At 43.7% G+C, this 25,797-nt stretch overlaps 1 protein-coding gene across 16 annotated transcripts in view; it reads left to right on the top strand.

Moving 5' to 3' along the window:
- The window catches only part of tanc2a (tetratricopeptide repeat, ankyrin repeat and coiled-coil containing 2a), a 1,142,739-nt gene that overhangs the window by 879,654 nt on the left and 237,288 nt on the right, over positions 1-25,797 (top strand). For 13 of the 16 annotated variants that reach the window (XR_010969054.1, XM_068013145.1, XM_068013151.1 and 10 more), the window contains 3 exons: positions 3,605-3,730; positions 16,903-16,938; positions 24,188-24,469. Coding sequence is in view for 15 of the 16 variants with exons in the window: in XM_068013145.1 (XP_067869246.1) it covers positions 3,605-3,730; positions 16,903-16,938; positions 24,188-24,469 (444 nt within the window). In the remaining variant the exon portion in view is untranslated. The remainder of the gene's footprint in view (positions 1-3,604; positions 3,731-16,902; positions 16,939-24,187; positions 24,470-25,797) is intronic. The other 3 variants (XM_068013159.1, XM_068013149.1, XM_068013148.1) reach the window with 1 other exon arrangement.

The following is a 25,797-nucleotide window of genomic DNA, read 5'->3' as shown; positions in this document are numbered from 1 at the left end:
AGGTAGTCAAGAAGGCATACGGCATGCTTGCCTTCATCGGTCGGGGCATAGAGTATAAAAATTGGCAAGTCATGCTGCAGCTGTACAAAACCTTAGTTAGGCCACACTTAGAATATTGCGTGCAATTCTGGTCGCCATACTACCAGAAGGACGTGGAGGCTTTGGAGAGGGTACAGAAGAGGTTTACCAGGATGTTGCCTGGTCTGGAGGGCATTAGCTATGAGGAGAGGTTGGATAAACTCGGATTGTTTTCACTGGAACGACAGAGGTGGAGGGGCGACATGATAGAGGTTTACAAAGTTATGAGCAGCATGGACAGCGTGGATAGTCAGAAGCTTTTTCCCAGGGTGGAAGAGTCAGTTACTAGGGGACATAGGTTTAAGGTGCGAGGGGCAAAGTTTAGAGGGGATGTGCGAGGCAAGTTCTTTACACAGAGGGTGGTGAGTGCCTGGAACTTGCTGCCGGGGGAGGTGGTGGAAGCAGGTACAATAGCGACGTTTCAGAGGCATCTTGATAAATACACGAATAGGATTTGAATAAAGGGATATGGTCCCCGGAAGTGCAGAAGGTTTTAGTTTAGGCAGGCATCAAGATCGGCGCAGGCTTGGAGGGCCGAATGGCCTGTTCCTGTGCTGTACTGTTCTTTGTTCTAGAGCAGTCATATAAATATTGTGCTTACAAGAGCTGGTCAGAGGCTGGGAATTCTGCAACAAATAACTCACATCCTGTCTCCCCAAAACCTCTCCACCATCTTCAAGGCACAAGTCAGATGGAGTACACTCCACTTGCCTGGATGAGTGCAGCTCCAACAACCCAAGAAGCTCAACACCATCCGGGACAAAGCAGCCAGCTTGATTGGCTCTCCATCCACCATCTTAAACATTTACTTGCTCCACCACTGGTGCACAGTGGCTGCGGCGTGTACCAAGGCTTCTTCGACACCTCCCAAATCCACAACCTGTAATACTAAGAAGAACAAAGGTAGCAGGCATTTGCGAATACCGGCACCTGCAAGTTCCCCTCCAAGCCACACACCATCCTGACTTGGAACTATATCACCGTTCCTTCACTGTCGCTGGGTCAAAATCCGAGAACTTTTTCTTGAACAGCACTGTGGGTGTACCTATACCAGACAGACTACAGCAGTACAAGAAGGCGGCTCACCACCACTTTCTCAGGCAATTTGGGATGGGCAATAAATGCTGGCCTTGTCAGTGACATCCACTTCCATTAAACAAATTTAAAAAAGAGCCATGTTCATGTCATTCTCCGATTTGGCCCACGGAATCTGTAGGTGGTTTTGCAGCAGTGTACTAATATCTTTCTGTAGACTAGACACCCTCATCATGGTCATTTGGAGGGAGATGGAATGGATTGACTGAAGCAAATCCTCAGAATGCCAAACACTACATAGTGTTTCCCCCACATTCAGGTCAATCCTGAGCATTTCCCACTTGTGTTTTATGCACAGTTATATTAATTGGATGGTGGGAGGAGCTGAATTAACTCGCCGAAGTATACATCTTTTTTGCGAGGGGTAAAAACGGTAATTAATAAATAATGTGGAGGGTCACTCACCCTGGTTACAGGTCAGTTAGGCTTTCTGACTGCTCTATTGTCATTGCAGAAGATTTGGAGATGAGATAATGGAATAGATTTTCATCTAGGCCATTTTCACAGCACCCATGCCAAGAGGCCATTGGATGACCATGAATTGCTCCTTGGACCTCATCTACATATTCAGAGTGAGCTGCTGCACAGACATGACAGAAAAAAATCAATTTTGGGCTTTGTCAGCAGCAACCCTCATCTAAATCTCAGGGATATTGGAGTGAGCTTCGAGGCAGGGAGTGAAGGGCAATCCTAATGATTGGGTAAGGGGAGCACTCGGTGCTCCCCCCGGCTGACTGGCTCTGTTGGAAAGTTTTAAGAAAATATCTGCCCATTGTTGACAATCACAGGGGGCGTTGAAGAATTCTGCGTGTGGGAGGCCTGACTCCTACTCTGCTTGTCCTAAAGTAATTTTACCAAAGGGATCCTTCAACTGGCGTCAGGCCCCTCATTTACATATCCAAGGGGTCTAACACCTGATTTAGTGGGCCACCCTGTATACCTAAAAACTGGCAAATTTAGCAGAGGGCTGAAAGCCTGCGTAGAGTTTCACAGGTGATCCCACTGCTAATTTGTTACTTCCGAACACAGGACACAACACTTAGCGCTTCTGCCCCACAGGCTCTGCAGGGTTCTAAGCTTCAGGATATGTAGTAGACTGGTTGGTCTGTGTTGGATTTTAGGAAATGCAATACGGTGCTCCAAGTGTGGGAAAGAGCCTGCCTGCATGATACAAAAGCTGCCAGCTGGATCATTCGAAAGTCTCTCTTTGACTTTTGTGATAATTTAGTTTTATATGCCATACCCTAAATTCGCTAGCAACAAGTATCTCCATCTGATGGAAAATGCTCACGACTAAACCTAATTAAACTATTTTAAATAATTAAATAACCAGTTTTAATGATTAGGATTCTTGTAGCTTTTATAGTGTCCAATTACTATGGCTTGTATGTCAGCATCTAACATAGAAACAGAAAACACCATGTTTGCTTAGAACTTCATTGGCATCCAGCTTAAAACGCCATGTTTCATACTGATGTGCACCATGAAACTTCCCATTTGACAGCTACCTTAAAACTTCAAATGCATTTGATTGGCTGACTCTGACCAAGATCATTTGCAACAAAACAGTGAGTGTGTATTTTGTGTGTTTTTATGTGTGTCTGAGAGATCATTTCAAAATGAAATGATGTGTTGTTTATGTCAGGCCAATAATACATTTACTGTGTTTGCAAAGCCAAATACTTAAAAGCTCACTTTTTAAAAATTCAGCATAAATTAAAGAAAGTGTGTTTCCACCATCTTGAATGAAGAAACAACTTCTAAATGTCAGTACTGTTTTCATTTTCAGACCACTTCATGTATATAATCAAAAGCTATAGTAAATAGCCAGTAAAAGGTTTAATTTATTCTGAGGTTTCAGAAGAAATCTAAAATAAGATCCTCTAAAGCTGTGCTTCTGTGGTTTTACGACGCTGTATGAAACCTTCAATTAACTTACAGTTTGTATTCCTAAATGTGTTGTATATCTCTTGAGTTCTGACAACTGTTAAAATACAAATATCAAAATGTCTCTTGACAGCAAATTATTATTGGAAAAAGTTTTTATTTTTCTATCCCTTAAAGAAGCACATTTTTAAAAAAAGTGAAGTCTCACTTGATCTGCTTCCGAGAAAACCTGAACCAAATAGTTTGTGGCCTCCCCAGATAGGATCCCACAACCTGCAAAGCTGTTTGGTTTGTCCAGAGTCACATTCTCAGCTGCTGCTCTATTTTTGTGTATGTGTGAGTGATTGTGCCGGGGGTCCCTGTATTCCTCTCAATCAAACATTTCTGATGCAATTCTAAGCACCTTGTAGCCTAGCATGGCTTGAATATTTTTTGTCTTTTCTTCAGGAAAGGAAAAACACAGGATTGTTTCGAGATGCCATTTTTAATGATTCTTTTGAAGTTTGACTGTAGTCTATGCTCAGGACATTGTTTTTTTTCCTAGCTACAAGTTCTGCCCATCTGGAGGATCTAGCTTATCTGGATGAACAGCGACACACACCACTGCGGACATCTCTGAGAATGCCACGGCAGCATGTGGCAGGAGGTCGCACCCCACAGGACCTACGAGGTAAGCAGCAGGACATATTGTGCTATGTTGCATGAGATTTTGTTATCCAGGCCTTTTCCTCTGTTTGACAGACTCTATACTGTACAGCATCTGCTACTGTCGACATTGTTGCACATGAGTGGCTGGGAGATGCTGTGTACAGCCTCAAGATTCTTATTGCCATTTTTATTCTGACAGAATAACTTGAAATGTCAACACTTCAAAGCAAATGCTTCTGTGACCAGGCCCCTGCAGGATGTTAACAATTAAAAGTACCTGCCTTAAACACCTACTTTTATACTTGAAAAATTATACGTGAGGCCAGAATAATGAGTGATGCCATACTGGTTTGATTTTTTGGGACTGCCTGGTCCAGATGGTGGGAAAGAACAAACCAGTGAGATATAACTCTTTACATTGAGAAGGAAGTCCTTTCAGCTACTTGTCTGCCTTGCTGTTTTTAATGATCCATCCTATTTTTGCAGAACCTCTGTGTTTCTTTTTCAGAGGAGTTAATTTTCAGAAGAATTGCACCATTTCTTCTGCTGAATAGATTACTTCCTAACTCCTGGGGCAGTCGCTCGACCTGCTGTTAGGATCTTTTATTGTCACTGATCAGTTGCCACCTGGTGAGCAAGAACAGCCTGCACCGACTTGCTTATAAACAATATTTGATTTTTTTTACCTCTCTACTTTGTGAAAAAACACCTCAGTGCATTGTTCTTTCAGTACTGCTTAAAATTAAACTTTGCTGTGCACTTCTGCAGAATCTTGGACATGAATCCATTTTCCACCACTCAGTGGAGAAGAGTATGGACTGGATTTTATGGTCCCAACCCCAAGATGGGGCCATAGGTGAGTTGGGGGGTCCATAGAGCCCATCGCTGCCCCATCACCAAGCGATTTTGCGGGGGGCAGGATAGGCCAACAAAATCCTTCCTGCCCAGATGCCACTTAAGGGCCTCTTCTCTCCACCACCCCACCCCACCGCCATTGGGATTTAACGAGCAGCAGGGGTGCCTCCACCACGTGGGGTACAAGGCACCCTCCCTGCAATCTTCTGGGAGGGGAGCCCCTCCTTCATGGCCATCTGTGGCTCACGGAGGACCCCCACCGGCATATCCTCCACCTCCATGGACACCCTCCCCCTGGACCTTATGCCCACCACCCCCTCACCGGGGCCTTCCAGACTGGCCCCAGTGGCTCCACCACACTGACCTGAGGTCTGGGGTTGCAGCACGGGGCCTGAGTCCAAGGCCTCTGCATACCAGCAGTGGCCACCGCTCCTGGTGGCACTACTGAGCTGCCGACCCTGTGATTGGCTGGCAGCTATTGGAGGTAGGAACTCCCGCCTTTCAAGGGATGGAGGTTCCAGCGCCGGAAACCTTGCTTTTGGAACAGCGGAGGATCGTTTCGGGGATGCTTGAAAAGGCCGAGGCTGGGTCCCCCGCCCCCGCCGCCTTTTTGGTCCACTGCCAGAACTCTGCCAGCTGCACAAAATACAGCCCCATGTGTGCACTAACATTCTATATCACTGGATTCCTAAGGGTAACTTTGTTCAGAGGTAGTAAACCTCTGATCAAGCCAAGTAAGATTTGTTTAAAAAAAAAAATCTTGATATTCCCAAAATTGATTTAGCAGGTCAAATCATAGGAACAGGAGCAGGCCAATTGGCCCCTCGAGCCTGTTCTGCCATTTAATGAGGTCAGAGCTGATCTGTATCCTTGCTCAGTCACCCGCCTTGGCTCTATATCCCTTGATACCCTTGATTAGCAAAAAAAGCATTTCCTAACCTCTCTTCTGAATGGGCTGACATAAATTTTGTGATTCAACTCCCTCACCAGCGGAAGAAGTTTCTCTATATCCACCCTGCCATTTCCTTTCAAAATCTTACAAAGCTCCATCAAGTCACCCCTTAGCCTTCCATGTTTCAGGGGACACAAACCTAGTTTATGTAATTACTCCTAAGAATCTAGTTTTTGGAATCCTGCTAATATTCTTGTGAATCTGTGTTTCACTCCTTTCAAAGCCAATGTATCCTTTCTGAGATGCAGTGCCCAGAACTGCACACAGTACTTCTGATGTGGTCTAATCAGAGCTTTGTATAACTGTAACAAAACGTCCTCCCCTTTATATTCTAGCCATCCCATTATAAAGACAAACATTCCATTAGACGTTTTGATTTTTTTTGTACCCAACTACTACATTTTAGTGATCTTTGTACAAGGGCCTCTAAATCTCTTTATACCTTGCTGTTCTTAGCTTTACACCATTTTAAAATGTCCTTTTTTGGTTAAAAATGGATGACCTCACCTTACCTGCATTGAAATCCACCTATCACAGTTTTGCCCACTCATTTCATCTATCAATGTCTCTCTGTAATTTTATACCACTAATCTTTCTGTTATTGGTAACAGCTTTTTATTCATCCTATGTCATGGAGTTTTTGCTGGAGTCATAGAGTCATACAGCACAGAAACAGGCCCTTCGGCCCATCGTGTCTGTGCCGGCCATCAAGCACCTACCTATTCTAATCCCATTTTCCAGCACTTGGCCCGTAGCCTTGTATGCTGTGACGTTTCAAGTGCTCATCTAAATACTTCCTAAATGTTGTGATGGTTCCTGCCTGTACCACCTCTTCAGGCAGTGTGTTCCAGATTCCAACCACCCTCTGGGTGGAAAAGCTTTTCCTCAAATCCCCTCTAAACCTCCTGCCCCTTACCTTAAATCTATGCCCCCTGGTTATTGACCCCTCCGCTAAGGGAAAAAGTCTCTTCCTATCTATCCTATCAATGCCCCTCATAATGTTATGTACCTCAATCATGTCTCCCCTCAGCCTTCTCTGCTCTAAAGAAAACAACCCTAGTCTTTTCAGGCAAGTATCCCCTATGTCTTCCTAACCACCTTATCTACCTGTGCTGCTGCCTTCAGTGATCTATGGGCAAGTACACCAAGATCCCTCTGAACTTCTGTACTTCCTAGAGTCCTACCATCCATTGTATACTCCCTTGCCTTGTTAGTCCTCTCAAAATGCATCACCTCACACTTCTCAGGATTAAATTCCATTTGCCACTCCTCCACCCATCTTTACCAGCCCATCTATATGGTCCTGTAATCTGAGGCTTTCCTTCTCACTATTTATGACACCACCAATTTTCATGTCATCTGCAGACTTACTGATCACACCTCTTATATTCAAGTTTAAATCATTAATATACACTACAAACAGCAAGGGCCCCAGCACCGATCCCTGCGGTACACCACTGATCACAGGCTTCCACTCGCAGAAACAACCCTCGACCATCACCCTCTGCCTCCTGCCACTAAGCCAGTTTTGGATCCAATTTGCCAAATTGCCCTGGATCCCATGGGCTCTTACCTTCTGAACCATTCTCCCATGTGGGACCTTATCAAAAGCCTTACTGAAGTCCATGTATACTACATCAACTGCTTCACCCTCATCTACACATCTAGTCACCTTATGTTAGATCGTTCCACAGGAATTAAGCCAAAATCAAAACATTCAGTTTTAAGACCAATTTTAATTTTAATGCACAAAGCTGAAGAATGTGGAAAGTATGACCTTTCTAAAAGAAAAAATCATTTTTATAAAATCATTCACATTTCAGCATAGCATTCCACCATTTGGCCTCTCATTCCTGTGCCAGTACGAGCTTTCTCTTGGAGATATCTGTTGTAATCCCATTTCCCTGTTCTTTCCTCGTACTGTTTAATATTTTATTCTGTTTGGATGTTCATCTAATTCTCTCTTAAATGTCATGATTTATCCAGCTTTAATGTGGAAATTTGTTTCATTTTCTAATAACCTTTTGTGTGAAAAGTTTTCTTCTAACCCCTGTATGATTCTGGTACCAGTTCTGAGTTTATGCTTCCTTGTTATCTATTTACTGACATTCATATCCTTTCAAAACTTCACTTAAAAGACCCTGCCCTTTAAGCTTTTGTTCCAGTGAGTACAGCACCAGTTTGCCAAGTCTCTCAGCTTAATTATATTAATTATATTCCTTCATCTATGGTACAGAGTAAGCCTGTGTTACCCCTTCCCAATTGCCTCAATATCCTTTTTATAATGCATGTCCAATATTGCACACACTACTCATACTACTCTCTGTTTGTAAAAGTTTTGTTTAGATCATTAATTTGAAAAATAGACCATCAACCCACATGTAACCAGTATTAAATTATGCCCCTTTCCAAGTTGTATTTCTTGATCCAAACCTCATCTTGGAGTTTGAGACAAAAGTGGTTCAAGATGTGCAAATCACCAGAAAATCAGAGTGTTGTACCATGCTAATAGAGATGGACAGGCATTATCCAACTTTTCATACCCACATCCCCCCGCCTACCCCCACAAGAAAATGTACGATGCAGCACTATTGAGAAGTACTGTATCTAAGGGTACTTCTGGGAACTGACTGACAGCATTAATTCTAATTTGGCAAGCAGATTTCAATGAGTTGTGTTCTCTGGCACTAAGGCCTTTTCCAAGCCATTGTAACAGCAGAGCTGTTTTCAGCAAAGATATTGAAGCAAAATCGTAAAATGATATATATTCTGTCCATAATCACCATCCTTTCTTTAGACAAATGAAAGTACAGGCTGGCACAGCTTGAGAGGGACAAATGTGCCATTTAATAACGGGACGAGTTAAAAAAAAAACCCACTAATAATGGATGCATCCACATTCTGTCTATCCAAAATATAAACAATCAGTTCAGTAATTCTTCTAATTATTTTCTATATCAGGGTTTTTAGCATGACAATTGTTTTATTTACTCAGCACATTCAATATATTTAATAAACTTTATGGCTCTGTAAACTTTAATTCTGCTTTATTATCATTATTGACATATAAGAATTAATTTCTGGCAGTTCAATAAAAATTGCACTGAATTCACTATTAGATGGTGGTAGATTTGTGTCCCGAGCTGCAATCAGTTGCTAGGTTCACATACTGTGTTTGTGATGGGTATTCACAGTTCTTGGTCAAACTTTGGGTTAGAACACCTCATGGAGTTCAGTACTGCAGTTGGGGAAAGAGAACAAATAACATTCACATTGCCCTGCATCAGGCACGCTTTACATCATTCAACACTGAGCAATATTGGTATGTGCTTCAGAGGAGGTTTAAGACCTTGACTGCCCTGTCCTTACAACTAAATTGAGTTATGTCCTGGTGGTCAGTCCTTTGGAGAGAAAAATTGAGGGATCTTTTTCTTTCTTATTTCATTGTTTTATTCCCCACCCCCATTTCCGCTACTTTTCCTCTTTCAATCTTAGTCAGCTCAACTGACTGGGACTGTATAAGTTACTATCTGAAAGCCAATTCTTCCTCACTGCCAACCCCCCAAATTACCTAGAACTCGTGAAATTGCTCAAACCAAGATGAGTAATTAAGTGACATGGTAACAAACTTCATGAACTCATGAAATTGGGAGTTGAACAGTGGCAGAATTTTACGGCCCCCACATGCCCCCCTCCCTTCTCACCCCCTCTGCAATTTTATGCGGGGTGGCGGCGAGAAATGGCCCGCCTGCCCCAGGCCGATCAAGGTTCTTAAGTCATAGAGTGATACAGCACTGAAACAGGCCCTTCAGCCCACCGAGTCCGTGCCGACCATCAACCACACATTTATACTAATCCTACATTAATCCCATTTTCCCCCTCACATCCCCACCTTCCCTCAATTCTCCTACCACCTACCTACACTAGGGGCAATTTTTTACAATGGCTAATTTACCTATTAACCCGCAAGTTTTTGGCATGTGGGAGGAAACCAGAGCACCTTGAGGAAACCCACGCGGTCACAGGGAGAACTTGCAAACTCCGCACAGGCAGTACCCAGAACCGAACCTGGGTTGCTGGAGCTGTGAGGCTGCGGTGCTAGCCATTGTGCCGCCCCAAGTGGCCAATTAACTGGCACTTAAGGACCTCCTCCCACCACCGCGGGTATTTTACCTTCCTCGACCGGACGGCAAAAGCCTCAAGAATCCCGCCTAGTAAAACCAAGTGGTGGTCTTGTGGGAGGCCTCCTGATCGAGCACCCTGTGCCCCAAGGAGGGCCGCCTCCCCAAAGCCCCAACTGTCCCCAACGCACAACACTCCCCCGCCCGCCCTAACCGACACCTCTTGCCTTGCCAGGGCCCGACCAGTTGTCCACGGCGAGGCCCTAAAAACTTATCTGTCCTTCACCTTGCTTGTGATGGCTGGGTGTAGTCCCAGCAGTGGCCACCACTCCCGGTGGCGCTGCTAGGACTGAGTTGCCGGCCAGCTGATTGGCCGGCAGCTCTATTAGGCAGGACTTAATGCCTCAAGGAGGTAGAAGTCCCACTCAAGACCATTTAAGGGCATGGAGAGCGAAAAATCCTGGCAGAGGTGGGCCTGCCACCAACTTTTCGGTCAATGGGCGAAGCCTCCCACCCAACGAAAAATTCCGGCCAGTGATTTTCTTCGTATGCTGGTTCACTATTAACCATTATTTTTTGCATGCCCTCAAGGTAGTGGGTGCTATTTACATCATTTTAAAGGTGGAAGGTTGTCAAAGGTTATCATGATGCTGTCTATAGAAATAGAGCTGGAGTGAATAAAATCATGTTCCTGAGCTCTGAGTCATGCCTTTCTCATCAGTCTGTGCAGTGACCTATGGGATTGCAGTAAATACAGTATCAAGAGCTTACAGTTGAACAGATTGATTTTTTTCCCCCAAAGAAGTGGATTTGACTTTAATTCCAGTGCAAGTTTATTTTTTTTAAAGTAGCATCCCTTTGTCCTCATTCTTCTGCATTGGCTGAGAAGGGAAGGAAAAGAAAATCGGGCACTGTAAAATGGGCTGCAGATTCACTATCACCCGTTTTAAACTTCCTTCCAAGACGATTCCCGCCACTCTCCACCCCCCGGCGCCGTGTCTCACAGGTTTAAACGATTTGCATTAACCTTTTCTAATTGTCAGTAAAATGCAGGTGAAATCAGTAGTTGGTTTCAAAATTCAGTATTGATTTTGTAAATTGAAGAAACATTAAATGAAAAACACTCTCCCTCCTCTTCTCGCTATGTCACCAATTTCTGACTCCATGCTCTCTCTCCTCTCAGCTTAATACACTTTCTGAAATTTATACAGACTCAACTCAAACCAAAAGGTACAACAGATGTAATTAGAAGTGTCTTTTTTGTGTAGACACTATTTTTTTTAAATATAAAAAAAGTTATATTTTACCCTGAATAAAGCCTTTGAAATTTGTCCACTTACTTTGCAAAATTATTTGAAGAAAAGGTACTGAGCAAGGAGTGCCAGAATGTAAAGAAAAAGTATTCCTTGAGTAAAACTGACTGATATTGACGCAGCCTGGGAAATTAGATACACCGTACCTGCTTGGACTGTACAATCTAAATTCAACTCATGAATTCAAATATCTGGGCAAAAATATCAGGTTGAAGCCCAGACTTTTAAGGGAGACTGAAGCTTTCAAATAAAAACACCAACAAACTTTAATTAAGCAACGCACAAATCAATTCAGTGCATAAAATGTATGTTATTGTGAAATTTGTGATTTTTGAATTGCTTATTTGTTTGAACCATTGCATTTTAGAAATTTTAGTTATGAAGAAAAAAGGCAGATGCAAAAGGTTCATCACACATTTCAAGCAATTTAAAGGAACTTTGTGGCCAAATTGTGCAATCAAGTGATGGCTTTCAGGCGGGACAGAGAGGGAGATAATAAAAGGAGGGGGTGTAACATTATTAGTTAAGGAATCAATAACAGCTTTGAGGAAGGATAATATGCTAAATGAATTATTAAAGGAGGCCAAATGGGTGGAGCTCAGATATAAAAAAGGGGCAGCCACACTACTAGGAGTGTACTGTGGACCCCCAAATAGTGAGAGGGAGCTAGAAGAACAAATATGTAGGCAAATTTCTGAGTGCAAAAACTATAGGGCAATAATAGTTGGGGATTTCAACTACCCCAATATCAACTTGGATACAAACAGTGTGAAGGGCACTGAGGGGACAAATTCTTGAACTGTATTGAAGAAAACCTTTTTAGCCAGTAAATAACAAGCCGAACAAGAGGGGGCACAATTCTAGATTTAGTATTCGGTAATGAAGCTGAGCAAGTGGATGAAGTAACAGTGGGTGACCATTTTGGAGATAGTGACCATAATACAGTTAGTTTTAGCATAATCATGGAAAAGGACAAAGATAAAACAGGTGTAAAGGTTCTAAATTGAGGGAAGGCAAATTTTACGAAACTGAGAGGTGACCTGGCGAAAGTGGACTGGAAACAGCTACTTGAAGGAAAATCAATGGCAAACCAGTGGGATGCATTCAAAAGCGAGATACTACAAGCACAGTGTAGGCATGACCCCACAAAGATAAAGGGTTGGTACTGCCAAATCTAGAGCCACCTGGTTATCTCGAAGTTTACAGGGTGAGATAAAGCAGAAAAAGAATGCTTATGATCACAAAGACCTTAATGCCTTAGAAAGCCTAGAGGAGTATAGAAGGTGCAGGGGTAAAGTAAAAAAGGAAATTAGAAAAGCAAAGAGAGGACATGAAAAATTATAGGCAGGTAAAATCAACGACACCCCGAAGATGTTTTATCAGTACATTAAGAGCAAGAGGATAACTAAGGAAAGGGTAGGGCCTATCAGAGATGTACAGGGGAACGTGTGCGTGGATGCAGAAGATGTGGGCAGGGTTCATGATGAGTTTGTTATCTCTGTCTTCACAAAGGAAAGGGTTAATGCAGACATTGTAGTTAAAGAGGAGGAGTGTGAAATATTAGATACCTTAAGCATAATGAGAGAGGAGGTACTAGAGGGTCTGGCATCCTTGAAAGTGGATAAATTACCAGGACTGAATGGATTGCATCTCAGGTTGTTAAAGGAAACCAGGGAGGAAATAGCGGATGTGCTGAGGATTATCTTCAAATCCTCACTAGATACAGACGAAGTACCAGAGGATTGGAGGTCTGCGAACATTCTGCCATTGTTTAAAAAGAGTGCAAGGGATAGGCCAAATAATTATAGGCCGGTCAGTCTGACCTCGGTGGTGGGTAAATTGTTAGAATCAATTCAGAGGGACAGAATAAACTGCCACTTAGAAAGGCACGGATTAATCAGGAATAGTCAGCATGGATTTGTTAGGGGAAGGTCATGTCTTACTAGCTTAATTGAGTTTTTTGACAAGTAACTAGGAGGATTGACGAGGGTAGCGCAGTGGATGTGGTCTACATGGATTTTAGTAAGACATTTGACAAGGTCCTGCTTGGCAGATTGGTCAGTAAAATGAAAGCACATACAGGGGAATGTGGCAGGTTGGATCCAGTATTGGCTCAGGGACAGGAGACAGTCGTCGATGGATGTTTTTGCGAATGGAAAGCTGTTTCCAGTGGTGTTCCACAGGGCTCAGTGCTGGTTCCCTTACTGTTTGTGGTATATAGTAATGATTTGGACTTAAATGTGGGAGGCATGATTGGGAAATTTGCTGATGACACAAAAAATGGCCATGTAGATTATAGTAAAGAGGATAGCTGTATACTCCAGAATGATATCAATGGTTTGGTTGAGTGGGTGGAAAAGTGGCAAATGGAATTCAATCCAGAGAAATGTGAGGTGATGCATTTGGGGAGGGCAACTAAAGCAAGGGAATACACAATAAACGGGAGGATATTGAGCGGGGTAGAAGAAGTGAGACACCTTGGAGTGCAAGTCCACAGGTCCCTGAAGGTGGCAGGACAGGTAGCTAGAGTGGGGAAGAAGGCATTTGGAATGCTTTCCTTTATTGGCTGAGGTATAAATTACAAAAACAGGAATGTAATGCAGGAACTGTATAACATATGAGTTAGGAGCAGGAGTAGGCCACTCAGCCCTTCAAGCCTGTTCTGCCATTCAATAAGTTTGTGGCTGAACTGATTACTCCACATTTCCACCTGCCCCCGATAACCTTTCATCCCCTTGTTTATCAAGAATCTATCTAACTCTGCCTTAAAAATATTCACTCTAATTCCACCGCCTTTTGAGGAAGAGAATTCCAAAGACTCACGACCCTCAGAGAGAAAAAATTTCTCCTCCTCTCTATCTTAAATGGGCGACCCCTTATTTTTAAACAGTGACCCCTAGTTCGAGATTCTCCCACAAGGGGAAAAATCCTTTCCACATCCACCTTGTCAAGGCCCCTCAAGATCTTATATGTTTCAATCAAATCGCCTCTTATTCTTCTAAATTCCTGTGGATACAAGCCTAGCCTGTCCAATCTTTCCTCGTAAGACAGCCTGCCCACTCCAGGTATTCGTCTAGTACACCTCCTCTGTACTGCCTCCAATGCATTTACATCCTTCCTTAAATAAGGAGACCAGTACTGTACACAGTACTCCAGATGTGGTCTCACCAATGCCCTGTATAGCTGAAGCATAACCTCCCTACTTTTGTATTCAATTCCCATCCTAATAAGCTATAACTTTCTATGAACTTTCCGAATTACATGCTGTACCTGCATACTAACCTTTTGTGATTCATGCACTAGGACACCCAGATCCCTCTGCATCTCAGAGCTCTGCAATCTCTCACCATTTAGATAATATGCTTTTTTTATTCTTCCTGCCAAAGTGGACAATTTCACACTTTTCCACATTGGCGCAGTGGTTAGCACCGCAGCCTCACAGCTCCAGCGACCCGGGTTCAATTCTGGGTACTGCCTGTGTGGAGTTTGCAAGTTCTCCCTGTGTCTGCGTGGGTTTTCTCCGGGTGCTCCGGTTTCCTCCCACAAGCCAAAAGACTTGCAGGTTGGAAGGTAAATTGGCCATTATAAATTGTCCCTAGTATAGGTAGGTGGTAGGGAAATATAGGGTCGGTGGGGATGTGGTAGGAATATGGGATTAATGTAGGATTAGTATAAATGGGTGGTTGATGGTCGGCACAGACTCGGTGGACCGAAGCCCTGTTTCAGTGCTGTATCTCTAAACTAAACTCCATCTGCCATATTTTTGCCCATTCACTTAACCTATCTATATCCTTTTGTAGCCCCCCTTATGTCCTCTTCATAAGTTACTTTCCAACCTATCTTTGTGTCATCAGCAAATTTAGCAACCATTCCTTCGGTCCCTTCATCTAAGTCATTTATATAAATTGTAAAAAGTTGAGGCCTCAGCAGTCGTTACATCTTGCCAACCAGAAAATGACCCATTTATGCCTACTCTGTTTCCTGTTAGCTAGCCAATATTCTATCCATGTCAATATGAGCTTTTATTTTCTGCAATAACCTTTGATATGGCACCTTATCAAATGCCTTCTGGAAATCTAGGTACAATACATCCACCGGTTCCACTTTATCCACAGCACATGTAACTCCCTCAAAGAACTCCAATAAATTGGTTAAACATGATTTCCCTTTTACTAAACCATGTTGACTCTGCCTGATTACCTTCAAGTTTTCTAAATGCCCTGCTATAATGTCTTTAATAACAGCTTCTAACATTTTCCCTAAGATAGATTTTAAGCTAACTGGCCTGTAATTTCCTGCTTTCTGTCTCCCTCCCTTTTTGAATAAAGGAGTTACATTCACTATTTTCCAATCTAATGGAACCTTCCCCGAATATAGGGAATTTTGGAAAATTAAAACTACCGCATCAGCTATCTCACTAGCCGCTTCTTTTAACACGCTGGTTAGGCCACAGCTGGAGTTTTGCGTACAGTTCTGGTCACCACATTACAGAAAGGACATAATCGCTCTGGAGAGAGTACAGAGGAGATTTACAAGAATGTTGCCAGGGCTTGAAAGTTGCAGCTATGAGGAAAGATTGGACAAGCTAGCGTTATGTTCCCTAGAACAGAGGAGGCCAAGGGGTGACTTAATTGACGTGTACAAAATTATGAGGGGCCTAGATAGAGTAGACAGGAAGGACCTGTTTCCCCTGGCGGTGAGGTCAGTTACCGGGGGCGCAGATTTAAGGTGATTGATAGAAGGATTAGAGGGGACATGAGGAAAAACCTTTTCACCCAGAGGATGGTGGGTGTCTGGAATTCACTGCCAGGAGCGGTGGTGGAGGCAGAAACCCTCAATTCTTTTAAAAGCTACCTGGACATGCACCTGAAGTGCTATAACCTGCAAGGCTACGGACCAGGTGCTGGAAGGTGGGATTAGATTAGGAAGCTAGTTTTTTCGGCCGGCATGGACACGACAGGCTGAATGGCCTCTTTCTGTGCTGTAATTTTTCTATGGTTCCATGGCTTTCCATAGGTAAAACCCATCATAAATGTGGACATAGGAGTTTATAATGGGGAAAAAGTTGACACACCGTGTAACAAAAATATGGCAACGAGAAGTGTGAGCAGAACCAAGTATTCCTAAGTATGTGATAATTTTTTTTTTAAAACCTTTTTGTAATGGTGCAGAATTAATGGCCTGGTGTTTGCATAATACTCCTCACATAAGCTGTGCCTTTTAATTGCTTCAAACCCTGGGCTATGTTTGCTGCGCTATATGTTCACATTGCTGTGCTTGATTGTCCTGCAGTGCCAAGCTTTTGAGTTATACTTTTTCATTACTATTTCTTTCCCACTTGTTTGAATAATTCCATAAAACAAGGAGGGCTGTACAATCCTTGTGTTCTTTTAATTTTATCATAACTTAAACAAAAATTGAAGATAAGGGTCACCTGGCGCACCTCAAGTGAGTTGAACCCAAATCATTCTGTCATTCCTGCATAATGCTCCTCATATACTTTCTTGACTCCTGCAGCACTGAGGCTGTACACAGATATAACTGTGCCGCTTTGTCAAAATGTACAGTCTTATCCACTCATTTAATGATGATTTTCAGGCTTAGTATTTGCAACATCCTTTTGATTAAGAGTTGCACTGCAAGTCGTTGAAGATACTGTGCCAAGAATAGAACAGCAAAGGAGCCTGTAGTTTGTCATCTCAAACAGTTGCAGCTGAATTTGCACCTGCTTAGTTCCACAATGCTACATAATGTACTGGTTCTCTGACAGGAAAAGAAAATTAGAATAAGGCTCTAATGTTTCCTGCCCATGTGCTGAATGAAATGTAACTGTTTAGCATCAGAAGTCTGTGCCATGCTTGAAGTATGATGCCTGTTTATTATTGCTTTTATGCTTGTGATTTTTGCTAACATTTTACATCACTTTCTGGCTTTTCTCTGATTTTTGCTTTAGCCTCCACTAATGCCCATGCTTGGCACACTCATTCACGTAAGTTACAATTCTTGTTAATAGAATCTTTAACTGCTCTGTGACTGAATTTAATTTGAAGGCAACATAACCTGTAGCTGCCGAATAATTGCTTTGTGTGTAGCTGCAAGCTGACGAAACATGTTTTTGAGAATGTTAATTCTAAATTCCCTTCCCAGCAGATATCAGTATTGGGACGTAGTTATTGTTGTTCTCTGCTTCTGCCTTTTGCCTCTTGTCCTGTTTAAAGCCAAAAACTTTTACTGGTACACGTATTTACAGTTCCAGACTATCTAATATCTATTTTCTCAGCTATCTAAAGTGTAGATTTTCTGATTGGCTTTAACCCATTAAAATATGACTAATTGAAAAATCTAGACTGAAGCACTTTGAAAACTGATCAGATTTGGAACTTGGAAGTTTTAGGAAGGCAGCTCCATGAATTTGAGAATAGCTAAAAAAAACATTAAAAGCTACAGCAAACTGTGGGAATGGTGATTAATGCTCCATGTTTCTTTTAGCTTGAATAGATACAACCACAGAACTATTTACTCCGGACCTGAGGGAAAGGGTTAGTTTTTAAACTGCACCCCTACTAGAGTCCCAGATGAGATCAACCATTTCAACAAGATGAAGGACTAAACCTGAAATCTTGCTTCACTGGACAGCTCCGTTATAGATTAAAGCTGTGCATTTTCCAAATGAATCCTATCCCATCCTACCCAGGAGTGTGACTAATTTTGGGTCAAAAACATCTCTCAGGCGTACTCTTTCAGCAGATGTATAGTCTGCTTCTCCAGGATGACCCTCCTATTTCATCAGTACATCCGAACATTTGCTAGCTTGCCAGTACGAGTCCATGAATGCGCGTGGCAACGCCACCACATAATGACGTCAGACGTAATGATGTCCAAGTGTTGCCTTGCCCCTCTGTGGCCACGGTCACCGCCTCCATCACCCCAACAGTACCCCGCTGCCTCCCACAATCATTGCCTCAATCACCACTTTTCTTTCCCACTCCCTGCCGCATTCACCGTCCTAATCGCCACTTCTCTTTCCTGCTCCCTTCCGCAATCGCTGCTTCTCTTCCCCACGATCACCGCATTCAGCTTCCTGCCCCCTCCCGCGATCGTCACTTACCTTCACCGCTCCCTCCCATGCTCGACTGCTCGCCCCCACTCCCGACTGCTCGCCACTCCATCCCATGTCCCCGACTACTTGTCGCATGTTTCCTGCCTCACCTCTTCATCCACCCCTCCCCACTCTCCTTGCACCACTCTCACTCCATCCCCGCTGCTTCTCCAGGCAGCGAGTCAGCAGCGGGAGGGAATGGCAGGAAGACTGGCGCAGGAGAGATCGGCGGGATGGAGCAGCAAGCAGTCAGGAGCAGTGGGATGAAGCGGCGAGCAGGCAGGGGTGATGGGATGAAGTGGCGAGTGGGAAACTGAACGCAGTGATCACAGGAGGGAGTGGGCAAGAGAAGCGGTGATCGCGGGAATGAGCAGGATGCCGTTGGGGTTGGGGGGGGGGTGTGGCTATGCAGGTGGCGATCGCAGCCATTGAGGGGTGATGGGGTTTGGGTTCAATTCGTTCCGTTGTGTCAAATTGAGCAGCACCATTTTTATTACTGGCAGCTGCCTGAGACATCGCAGACAGTGACATTTCAGTCGATGAGGCTGCATTTGCGCACCTAGTAGTTGCGTTGTCAGCAAACACAGCCTTGTCATAAAGTTAGACTGCTATGGTAAAGGTTAATTATACAGCTTAATGAAATGTGTCAATGAGACATATCTAAAATGATTGTCTGGTGACTGTTCACCAATATCTTCATGAATCAAATGCATACCTGCATTAAAAGCCATCAGAAGTTTATCCAAAGATGGTGGTTGTCAAGTATTCTGTATGCCACAGAATTGGGAGATGAAATAATTTTTTTAATTCATTCATAACATATGTACGTCGCTGGCTAGGCCAACATTTATTACCTATCCCTAGTTGCCCTTGAGAAGATGGTGGTAAACCACCTTCTTGAACCTCTGCAGTCCTTGTGGTGTAGGTACACCCGCTGTTAGGAAAGGAGTTCCAGGATTTAGACCCAACGACAGTGAAGGAACAGCGATATAGTTCCAAGTCAGGATGGTGTGTGACTTGGAGGGGAACTTGCAGGTGGTGGTGTTCAATGCATCTCCTGCTCTTGTCCTTCTAGGTGGTAGAGGTCGCAGGTTTGGAAGGTGCTGTTAAAGGAGCCTTGGTAAGTTGCTTCAGTGCCTCTTGTACATGGTACACACTGCTGCCACTGGCATCAGTGCTGAAGGGAGTGAATGTTGAAGATAGTGGATGGATGCTAATCAAGCGGGCTGTTTTATTCTGGATGGTGTTGAGCTTCTTGAGTGTTGGAGCTGCACCCATCCAGGCAAGTGGAGAGTATTCCATCACACTCCTGACTTGTGCCTTGTAGCCAGTGGGCAGGCTTTGGGGAGTCAGGCGGTGAGTTACTCGCCACAGAATTTCTAGTCTCTGACCTCCTTTTGTAGCCACAGTATTTATATGGCTAGTGCAGTGCAGTTTCTGGTCAATGGTAACCCTCAGGATGTTGATAGTGGGGGAATTCAGCGATGGTAATGCCATTGAATGTCAAGGGGAGATGGTTAGATTCTCTCTTGTTGGAGATGGTCATTGCCTGGCACTTGTGTGGCATGAATGTTACTTGGCACTTATCAGCCCAAGCCTGGATGTTGTCCAGGTCTTGCTACATCCGGACAGGCTGCTTCAGTATCTGAGGAGTCACAATGGTACTGAACATTGTGCAATCACCTGAACCTGTGCTCCAGAACTTGCCGCGCCCCTAGCCAAGCTGTTCCAATACAGTTACAACACTGGCATCTACCCTGCAATGTAGAAAATTGCCCAGGTATGTCCTGTACACAACAAGCAGGACAAGTCCAACCCGGCCAATTACCGCCCCATCAGTCTACTCTCAATCATCAGTAAAGTGATGGAAGGTGTCATCAACAGTGCCATCAAGCAGCACTTGCTTAGCAATAACCTACTCAGTGACGCTCAGTTTGGGTTCTGCCAGGGCCACTCAGCTCCTGACCTCATTACAGCCTTGGTTCAAACATGGACAAAAAACTGAACTCGAGAGATGAAGTGAGAGTGACTGCCCTTGACATCAAGGCAGCATTTGACCGAGTATGGCATCAAGGAGCCCTAGCAAAACTGAGGTCAAAGGGAACCAGGGGACAAACCCTCCGCTGGTTGGAGTCATACCTAGCGCAAAGGAAGATAGGTTGTGGTTGTTGGAGGTCAATCATCTGAGCTCCAGGAGATCACTGCAGGAGTTCCTCAGGGTAGTGTCCTAGGCCCAACCATCTTCAGTTGCTTCATCAATGACCTTTTAGTCATAAGGTCAGAAGTGGGGATGGTCCCTGATGATTGCACAATATTCAGCAGCATTCGTGGCTCCTCAGATACTGAAGCAGTCCGTGTAAAAATGCAGCAAGACTTGGACAATATCCAGGCTTGGGCTGATAAGTGGCAAGTTACATTCGCACCACACAAGTGCCAGGCAATGACCATTTCCAACAAGAGAGAATCTAACCATCTTCCCTTGACATTCAACGGCATTACCATTGCTGAATCCCCCACTATCAACATCCTAGGGGCTACCATTGACCAGAAACTGAACTGGAGTAGCCATATAAATACCATGGCTATGAGAGCAGGTCAGAGGCTAGGAATCCTGAGGCGAGTAACTCACCACCTGACTCCCCAAAGCCTGTCCACCATCTCCAAGGCACAAGTCAGGAGTGTGATGGAATACTCTCCACTTGCCTGGATGGGTGCACCTCCAACAACACTCAAGAAGCTCGACACCATCCAGGACAAAGCAGCCCGCTTGATTGGCATCCCATCTACAAACATTCACTCCCTCCACTACCAATGCACAGTGGCAGCAGTGTGCACCATCTACAAGATGCACTGCAGCATCGCACCAAGGCTCCTTAGACAGCACCTTCCAAACCCGCGACCTCTACCAACTAGAAGGACAAGGGCAGCAAATGCATGGGAACACCATCACCTGCAAGTTCCCCTCCAAGTCATACACCATCCTGACTTGGAACTATATCGCTGTTCCTTCACTGTCACTGGATCAAAATCCTGGAACTCCTTTCCTAACAGCACGGTGGGTGTACCTACCCCACATGGACTGCAGCGGTTCAAGAAGGCAGCTCACCACCACCTTCTCAAGGGCAATTAGGGATGGGCAATAAATGCTGGCCTGGCCAGCGACGCCCACATCCCATCAATGAATTTAAAAAAAATCAGCAGCGAACATGCCCACTTCTGAACTTATGATGGAGGGAAGGCCATTGATGGAGCATCTGAAGATGGTTGGGCCTAGAACACTGTTTATGGATGTGGTATAACATAAAAATATAGAGTAGGCCTCCCCTTCTCAGTTGGTATATCTGCTACCGAGTATGTGACTGGACTGTGCAGAACAGAAAAGTCCTCAAGTTCAATCCTTCGTCTGTGGGTCTGGTGAATTGGCTGATCTCATCTGGACCAGCAGTAGAAATGCTGCAAATATCCTCAATGTCCCAGAGTTAGGGAGGAGAAATTCAGTCAAAGTACCTTGCTGTATCTGATAATTCCTTTCAGAAAGTTCAAGTGTGTACATTTGCTGATAACAGGATTAATTTTGGTTGTAATAAAAGCAAAATACTACAGATGCTGGAAATCTGAAACACAAACAAGAAATGCTGGAAATACTCGGCAGGTCTGGCAGCATCTGTGGAGAGAGAAGCAGAGTTAACGTTTCAGACCTGAAACATTAACTCTGCTTCTCTCTTCACAGATGCTGCCAGACCTGCCGAGTATTTCCAGCATATCTTGTTTGATCTTGGTTGTGGTGCCCCTGTGGTTGACTGAACTGCAGACACTTGCTGTCAACACTCACTTCTGAACAGCTGCCAGATGAGGCGGTGTATCGGACGGTGCCCACAGTCCATGGAACTGTACTCCAACCCCAAACAGTGCTCCTGCAGGTGGAGAAGGTAACATATCATCAAGAGAAAAATTCTTTGACAAAAGCAATCATTTGTGCACTGATACAAATCTGACTGCCAGTAGGGAGGTTGTGAAATGTCTATTGAACGTTATTCTGTTCTGACAAGTATCTCTGAGAATGAGGCTTCTGGGTGACATTTGGCACTAGAACAGCAGCCTATGAAAAAAGATGTTTGTGATGGAGTTGAAAACTAGGGGCCATAATCCAAGATGGTGACGAATAACGCCAACAAGGAATTCAGGAGAAACATCTTTACCTAGCGAGTGATTAGATTATGGAGCTTATTCCAGTAAGGAGTAATTGAGGCAAATAACATAGATGCATTTAAGATGAAGCTAGATAAGTACCTGAGGGAGAAAGGAATAGAATGTTATGTTTATTCTTTCGTGTGGTAGTAAAAACAAAACAAATATCAATATCTACATCCAGGCCATTGTTTCATGATCTCAAGGGTCTGATTAGGAGTTCTGCAGCCGCATGATAGGAATCTTTAATCTTCCATCTAAGTTATGCTGATAGGGTTAGGAGAAGGCTCCTGTAAAGCATAAGCACTGGCTGATTTGGGCTGAATGGCCTGTTTCTGAGCTGTAAATTCCATGTAGTCTGATCGTGGAAATGAAGAGTGGTTTGGGGAAATTGCAGAGTAGCGTGATATTCTACGACTGTTGATATCAATCTGATATTGAGCTGATTGATGACCAAACTAGTTAATCATATTACCTATCGTTTAGAAAGGAAGCATGAAAATTTAAATCAGTAATAGAATGCATCAAAGAGTAAGCATTGATGATTAATCCTTGAAGGATGCTGTTTTCTTGAATAGTTTAAGGCTGCTGTGCCATGTAAGAAAATTGCTATGTGCTAAAAAAAAAAACTCATCATCTGTCTCTTCATTTTGCATTTTGCCCCTCTGGATTTTCTGTTGAAAAGGTGGAAAAATTATTTGTAGAGGAAATTTACACTGTTTGGATTTCAAATTAAAGGAGTAAACTGCTCACCTGTCAAAGTGCTGATGTGAAGTGGAATAGATTTTTCCAGGCAGGGATGCAGGGTCTTGTGATGTGAATTTCCAAAATTTCATGAGCTTTTGTGCAATTTTATGGGAAGAGCAATTGAGAAAATTTAATGCTGGGAATTGGAATATATCAGGTACTCCAGGTCAGGTATTTTATTTTTGGTGTCAGACTCTGACTCTTGCAGTTCTAGTTGGGTTTGATGTAAGATTTGAGCTTCTATGCAGATTGTTTTGAAGCTTTTTGCAGGTTATGAAGGAAAGTTAGTTCGGGGAGTTTGCAGCAAGGTTCTGCCTTTTCACAAAAGGTATTTTTGGAGCAATTATATGCGGAGCTGATAGGAATTTCTGATTATTTTTAAGCTTTGCTTGTAATTTCTCTGGTAATTGTAGTAGTACTAGGCAATGTTGTGATAGTAACACGATAATCATTGTGGAGTGAGGCAAGAAAATCCTGCACAAGAGCAAAATACTGATGGAAATCTGCAATAAAAACAGAAAATGCCAGAAATACTCAAGCAGGTCAGGCAGTATGTGGGGAGAGACTTTTCAGGTCAATGATCTTTCATCAGAAGTGGATAAAGTTAGATTTGTAGCAATGTTTAATCAAGTACAGAGGCAGGAAAAGGTTAAGTGTAAAGGAAAGAACAAAAGGGAAGGTATGTGATTGATTAAATGACAAATGCGATGATGGTGCAAAGCAAAAGGGGATGGTAATGGGACAAGTAACAAAGCAAAAGATGGGTCTAAAGGAGGTATAAATGGCAACAGCAAAGCCATTATCAGTGCCTGCTCTCTGAAAAAATGAGAGCAATGGTTATGACCTGAGATTGTTGAACTAAGTGTTGAGTCTGGAAGGCTGTAAAGTGCCTAATCAAAAGATCAGGTGCTCCTCCTCAAGCTTCCATTGTGCTTCATTGGAAGAGTGTAGGAGGCTGAGGTCAGAGTGGGAGTGGGGCAGAGAATTAAATTGACAAGCAACTGGAAAATTGGGGTCATGCTTGCAGACTGAATGAAGGTGTTCAACAAAGCGATCACCCAATCGTTCATTACCTCTTCACTTTTTCTGATTTTGACACTGCCAAGTCTCTGGTCAATTTTTCCTTTCAAAATGATGTTGTTGTTTTTTCTGTTTTTGAATTATTGAGAATAATTTGACTATGGCTCTTTTATTGTTCCCACAGTACGCTTTGCACCATACAGACCTCCAGACATCTCCTTGAAGCCACTTCTATTTGAAGTACCCAGCATCACCACTGACTCAGTGTTCATTGGACGGGACTGGCTCTTCCATGAGATAGATACACAACTAAAATGTGGTAACCCCAGTGTGAACAGAGGAGTAGTGATCATAGCCAATATTGGATTTGGGAAAACAGCCATCATCTCAAGACTGGTTGCACTCAGCTGCCATGGTTCTCGAATGAGACAGATTGCGTCTGATAGTCCGCGTGCATCACCAAAACGTATGTACCTAGTAATAAATGTTAGCTTTCTTTTTATGCATGTGTGCGTGGGAGTTGGAAACAAAGATTCATTCTGGCAAAATCTATTCCTTTGTGTTCTGCTCAGGAACTCGTCTATCTTTTGCCAGCTCTTCACTTTCCCCTCTCCTTCACTCCATCCCCTTCCTCTCCTTCACTCGTGCCCTGCTTTCACTCTTCCTCCATCTAAATGTATTACTCAGATAAAAACACATATTCATGCCCAAATAAAGGATTAATTAGGTTTGAAAGGGTGCCTATTTTTCTCTACATTGATGGGAAGCTTTTGACTACAGTAGATGTTTGATCGCTACTGGCACATTTAGAAATAAAATGAAATTCAACAGAAGAGCTGTTAGTGGCTTCAAATTTCTATCAACCACAGAACTGTGCAGTAAGTCTTACTGTTCCTGAATGAATAGGTGTTAATTCAACAATAACTTGAAGTAAGAGAGCACCTTGCAATGGAAGGTTTGAAGTGTAATAGGCCATGTGCCGAAGCATGCATGTGCCGTGCCACAGAGCAGTAGAATGCAGAGTGTACCTGCGATTCCTGGGGCATGATTTTGGCCTTTGGGTCAGGACTCTAAGTTTGGGGTCAAATGGGGGTCACGACCCCACACTGCGTGGGAAACAGTCACCTAGCAGTGATTTTCCCTAAGTTGGCCAATTAGTGACCAGAGGGCTTGCCATCCAATTAAGGACATCGGGTGGGCTCTTGAAGCTGGAGGACCATGAGGACACCCTCCAGCTTGGAAGGGGATGAAGCCTGCAGTTCAGGTAAGGAAAAAAGAGGGTGCCCTCTCTCCAACTTTTTAAACTTTCAAAATAAAAAATGGAAAAATTGGTGTGGTGGAGGGAGATTCAATTAAGGCCTTCAAAAGAGAACCAGGTAATTATCTGAAAAAAAAATTGCAGGGCTGCAGGGAAAAAGCAGGGGTATGGGATAAGGTGAGTTGCACTTGAAGGGAGCTGGCACAGACACAACGGGCCAAATGCTGTAACCATTCTATAATTCTATGAATTAACAGCCGAGCCACCATTGTGAGGAGGGAGCTGCTCCACAGGGCAGCCTGCAGCTGACGCCAGGCAGGTGGGGACGACCTCAAAGCTTGCCTGCAGCGCTGGTCCCCTAGTCTGCTACCGGGAGGTCACTTCAGGCAGCTGGCCTAGTTTCTGACACCTTGGGGTGCTTGCAGGCTTACTCGTAAATTCCAGGCGGCCTCTGATTGCCCCTTGATTGTCTACCCACCGTTTGCAGCAGGTAGCCTTGCCGACCCCGATCCGTCCTCTGAAAAAATGGCCTTTGG

The sequence above is a fragment of the Heterodontus francisci genome, chromosome 33 (assembly GCF_036365525.1).
Source record: "Heterodontus francisci isolate sHetFra1 chromosome 33, sHetFra1.hap1, whole genome shotgun sequence".
Lineage (NCBI taxonomy): Eukaryota > Metazoa > Chordata > Chondrichthyes > Heterodontiformes > Heterodontidae > Heterodontus > Heterodontus francisci.
This window is presented reverse-complemented; position numbering and strand designations above follow the sequence as displayed.